This window comes from Fukomys damarensis, unplaced genomic scaffold, assembly GCF_012274545.1.
Source record: "Fukomys damarensis isolate Sample0158 unplaced genomic scaffold, DMR_v1.0_HiC HiC_scaffold_37, whole genome shotgun sequence".
Taxonomy (NCBI): Eukaryota; Metazoa; Chordata; class Mammalia; order Rodentia; family Bathyergidae; genus Fukomys; species Fukomys damarensis.
Genome location: NW_022900949.1, coordinates 2284322 through 2289686, shown reverse-complemented (window position 1 = coordinate 2289686; position 5365 = coordinate 2284322). Strand labels below are relative to the sequence as shown.

Here is a 5365-nt window from a genome sequence, read left to right as displayed (position 1 = left end):
GCGGGGCGGCGGAGGGGGACCTTGGGCTCCCTCCCGCGGTTCCCCGCTTCCGCCCCAGCAGGAGGACTGGGCTGTTGGCCTGTCCCCAGGCTCCTACTGTTAATGAAGTTGTGCTCCTCCAGGGAGTGGACGCTGGTCAGGTGGCCGGCGCGGCGGCGACAGTCCCTCTCCGCCTCCTCCCAGGCCCGCCGGTGGGCGAAATAGCGGTAGCAGTTTCCCTGGAACTTGTGCCAGCCGCGGTCACAGCCTTCCGTGTCTGGGAGGGGACGGGAGCCTGAGGCCACCGCTGGGCTAGGTCGTGCTCTCCCTTAGGGACCCAAGAACCAGCCACCTTCCCCTCCCTCTGTTCCCATTTTAATTCATTTTTTCGGTGCTGGGGCTGGAACCCAGGGCTACACATTGAGCTACATTCCTGGCCCCTTTTTTATTTTGAGACAGGGTCTTGCTAAATCCCTAAATCGCCCCAGGCTGGTCTTGCATCTGAGATCCTCCTGCCTCAGCCTCCCAGATTACAAGTGTGGGCCATCACACCTGTTTTAAAATTCCTTTCTCCCTTGTGGGAGACATTTGAGTTAAGCAGCTCACCCCACCCTGTTACTGGGACTCAGGGCCTCTTTGCCTGACTCCCAGGCCACACCTCCCTGTGACTGGGGACCTTAGGGAGCGGTCTAGGGAAGCTACAAATGTCCCTCCTGGCAAAGAGCTCAGACAGCCATTTCTCCAAGGAAGATGAGTGAATGGCCAACATGCACAGGAAAACACAAGTGGCCCTAATATATGGTAACTTTAAATTGTAAAAGTTTTTTATAGTGACAGACAACATGGCCATGAATCCCCCTCAAAATCCTCCCCCTTACTTCAAACACACTTAAGCCATGACTCCTGCCACTTTCTGTGATCTGCCCATTTTGTGTCTGTTTGTTTGATACAAGGTCTCACTCTGTAGCCCACGCTGACCTTGAGTTTGCAGTGATCCTCCTGCCTCAGCCTCCCGAGTGGTGGGATTAAAGATGCATGCCACAACTCCAGGCCGTCCTTGCCACTTTCTGAAGCAGTTCTGGAGTTTTCTTACCTGAGTGTCTCTATGATGGGTGACCGAAAATACAGTGACTGCTGGTGCTAAGCACCATCCAACAGAAAGGCACGTTGCTAGGAACACAACGCTAGGCCCTCATCTACCTTAATCACCAGATCTGGCACTGTGCGACTTCTGGCTCTTCCCCAAAGTCAAAATGACCACGAAAGGGAAATGTCTGGAATCGATTCAGGACATGGAAGCAGCCAGAACAGTGTGACTAAAGACACTCAGGAAAGAGGGCTCCGGAGCTGCCACAGAAAGTGGCGAGGATGGTGGAATGAGTGTGTTCAAAAGCTCAGAGGAGGATTTTGAGGTGGATTCATGGCCACGTGTCTTGCTATAATAAAAAAATTTTTTTTTTGGTACCAGGGATCGAACACCAGTCCTTGTGCTTGCGAGGCAGGCAGCAGAACCACTGAGCCAGATTCCTGATCCTGCTGTAATACATTTTTTTTAATTTTTTAATATTTATTTATTTATTGTACCAGGGATCGAACTCAGGTCTTTGTGCTTACAAGGCAGGCGGCAGAACCACTGAGCTAAATCACCAGCCCTGTAATAAATTTTTTACTTAAGCATTCACCCACTTTTTTTTCATAATATCTCATATGCTCGCCATTAATCGTTAAGCAAAGCAGATCAAAACCACAGTGAGATATGACTTCAGAACCATTAGGACAAGGGGAAGAAGAAAATAAATTTTGGTGAGGATGCGGAAAAATGGATCACTTGTGCATGGGTGGTGGGAACATAAAATAGTGGAACAAGCTTGGCTGTTTCAAAAGCTAAAAGGAATAAAAAAGAAGGGGGAAAAAAGGAAGGCAAGTAGGCAAACAGAAATCTCTGCACACAAATTCTCAGAAACATTGCTTCCACTAGCCATAAAGGAGACACAAGCAAACTGCCCATCCACTGATGAATAAATATAATGTAGTATGGCCAAGAAGTGGAATATTATATAACCATAAAAAGGAATGGAAGAGCTGATTCTTGTCACAATGTGGGTGCAGCTTAGAAATGTGGCAAGCAAATGAAGCCAGATACAACATTATGAGTCCAGTTCTATGTGATGTTCAGAACAGGCAAATCCATACAGACAGAAAGCAGATCGGGGGCTGCAGGATGGGAATAAGGAATGGCGACTAAGGGGAGATGATGGTTACTGTAAACTGACTCAGTTGTACACTTTACATGGTAGAGCTGGGCACAGTGGTCCCAGCTTATTCTGGAGGCTGAGGCAGGATGATCACTTGAACTGGGAATCTGAGAAAAGCCTGTGCAACATAATGAGACCCCATGGCAAGAAAAAAGGCTTACTGTGTTTTATGAATTTTTATATAAAAAATTACTTCCTTTGCAACTCACAGCAGAACCTGAGATCTGGGACCCAGGGACACTCACCTTTCTCACACAAGCTGCCCCCGTAGCTGGGGAGGCAAAGGCAGACAAAGCCATTGACCTCGTCAATACAGGTGCCTCCGTTCTCACAGGGGCTGCAGACACAGTCATCAATGTCTGGGGGGGACAGGGAGGGGACCAGTGAGAGGGCAGCCTCCTCTTGGCTCCAGCCCCCATAGGGAACCAGGGCTAAACAGTCATCCGTGCAGACAGGCGCCTTCACAAATGGCCCAGTGACTGCAGCCAGGGGCTGGGACCTCACATAATTAACATAAATTAATATCAATGAGCAAGATGACCATGCTAAATCAGGCAGAACGGGCAGAAGATATCTCCTGATTCCAGAATAACCCAAGCTCATTTCCTTCCCCAATCCCTGTGCAGATAGTGCCTCAAGCACATAAGACACCAGCCAAGTTGCAATCCCTTCTCTGAGAGTCAGTTTCTCTTTTCGCTTTTTGTTTTTGGTACCAGGGATCGAACTCAGGTCCTTACACTTGTGAGGCAGGCGGTGGAACCAATGAGCTAAATCCCCGGCCCTCAGTTGCTCTTTTTGCAAAGCAGTAACAATAATGGTGCCTTCTTAAGAGCAATTGTGAACAGAAAGAGCTCAAAAAGTTATGTCCTTTGTATTTATTGTGATCATTCTAGAATCAGTAGCGTGGTTATGAAGTCATAGGGATGATGCCTACAGCTCAGGAAATTATGCCATTTACGTTTATTGCTTTAATTTCAACATCTGTAGCATTTGCACTGTTGAGCTCTGGAACAAGCAGCAACAGTTATGGCACTGGTGGTGCCTGTGTCCTGGCCCTGCCAAGGGAGGGCAGGGTCCCCAGGGCCTGGCTGGGGGGAGTCAGGGCTGCCTCCCCTCCCCAGACCCACCTGCCCAGGATAACAGCATTTGGTGAACTCAGTCCTGAGGATAGAGTTACATGGGAGAGATGCTAAGGGGCCAGAACTGAGCAGATCTGAGCCTAGAGTACTCACCAATCTCGCAGTTCTCCCCAGCAAAGCCCTGGTCACAGCTGCAGCCGTACACGGTGCCGTTGGTGTTACAAGTTCCGCCATGCAAGCAAGGGTTGTTCTCACAGGGGTCAGGGGGAACTGCAGGTGGAAGGGCAACGTGAGAACCTCAGCTCCCCCCCGGGACCCCGCTCATCAGACCACTCTCCCCCGAATACCCCATAGTGTCCACAGCGTGGGCTTCCTCTATCTTTAGGCAGTCTCCTCCAAGCCCTGTCTGATTTGTCCTCCTCTTCTGCACATGCCCTGCTCGTCACTGTCCTCAGGATTTGGGCCACAGTGGCCACAATGTTCCAGGTGAGGCGTGAACAACATTGCAAAGAATAAAGGAATCTCCTTCTCCATTCTGTTGGCTCAACCTCTTTTGATGTGACCTTAGTGGTTATGATGCAGTGAGGAGGTGAATTACAGTGGCTCCCATCTCAGGCTGCAGAGTCTGACAGGTCTGTCTGGTTCAGACTCTGTCTGGCTCTACCACTCACTAGGGGACCCTTGGCAAAGCACCTCTCTGGATTTCAGTTGCCTCATCTATAAAACAGAATAAAAACAGTTCACACCTCTCTCCCAGCCCTGACCCCAAGATCGATCAACATTGACCTGTGGACTTTGGCAGGGCCTCCAATCTGTCCAGGAGATGCCCACAACCGAGGCACCAAGGCCCCACAGCAAGCAGGACACGAGCTCAGGATGGCGACCAGGTCTCTGGGAACCTGGTTTAAGGCCCTCTGGTCTGTCCCTGATTATGCAGAATTTAGTCCTGTTATATCACGGCCTGCAGCCTAATGGGACATTCAAAGTGTCAAGCAGTCACTTCTGCCCTGGTGTCCTAGACTTCCACAGCCATCAGAAGGAGCCCACACAAACCTGTGTCAGGTCACACCTTCCTCTGCCTAGACTCCTTTATGGCTCCCCATCACCCACAGAAAAAAGCCACAGTCTGCAGAGCCTTATTCGATCTCCCCTAGTATCTCCTTGTCCCATCTCGTCTTTCTTTCCCCTCATTTATTCTGCTCCAGCCACAGTGGCCTCTGTTCCTCCAACACACCTAGCATGGTCCTGCCCCAGGCCCTTTGCACTGGCTATTGGAAAGCCCTCCTCCCATCTCTGCATGGCTCCGCCCTCCTCTCTACCCATCCATCTTGGTGATATTTAGAGACCCACCCCTTTCCAAAGCTCCTACCTATCTGCATGCCTTCCTGTGGTTTCCTTTTCTCTTCAGTTCTTTTTGTTATTGTTTTTAATAGTTCGGCATTTTTTTTCTTGGTACCCAGGATCAAACTCAGGAACTAGCGCTTGTCAGGCAGGTTCTGTGCCACTGAGCTAAATCCCCGACCCAATGGTTCAGTATTTAATTTTTATCTTTTGTAGTCCTGAGTATGGAACCCAGGGCTTTGCACATGCTAGGCAAGGATTCACCAATAAGCTCCATACCCAGCCTTTTTTATTTGTATTTTGAGATGTTCTCACTAAGTGCCCAGGCTGGGATCAAAACTGTGACCCTCCTGCCTCAGCCTCCCAGAGTGCTGGGATGACAGGCATGTGGCACCGAGACCGGCTCCAATAGAATGTCCTTTTAAAATTATGAGTATCGTCTCCTGGCCACATCTCTCCCTGGAGCACTGGAGTTCCATATGGCGACCACATACAGCCATCCACGCTTAAATTAATTAAAACGAAATAAAAGTAAAACACGCAGTTCCTCTGTGGAACGCACCACATGCCAGGGCGAGGGCGCAGAAAACGCGCTGTGGCCGCCAGCGCACAGTAAACAGGGCTGAGCAGGGGTCCCAGCCCCCCGCCTTGCGGAGCCTGCAGCCCGACCCAGGGCGGGGCCAGGGCGACACCAGCCCCTGCACAGCCTGG

At 50.3% G+C, this 5365-nt stretch overlaps 1 protein-coding gene across 1 annotated transcript in view; it reads right to left on the bottom strand.

Annotated features, from left to right (window-relative positions):
* The window catches only part of Ncan (neurocan), a 23740-nt gene that overhangs the window by 6836 nt on the left and 11539 nt on the right, over positions 1 to 5365 (bottom strand). Inside the window, exons 8-10 of the mRNA XM_033759795.1 lie at positions 3467 to 3583; positions 2480 to 2593; positions 96 to 256 (exon numbers count right to left, since the gene is read on the bottom strand). Of these exons, the coding sequence (XP_033615686.1) occupies positions 96 to 256; positions 2480 to 2593; positions 3467 to 3583 (392 nt within the window). The remainder of the gene's footprint in view (positions 1 to 95; positions 257 to 2479; positions 2594 to 3466; positions 3584 to 5365) is intronic.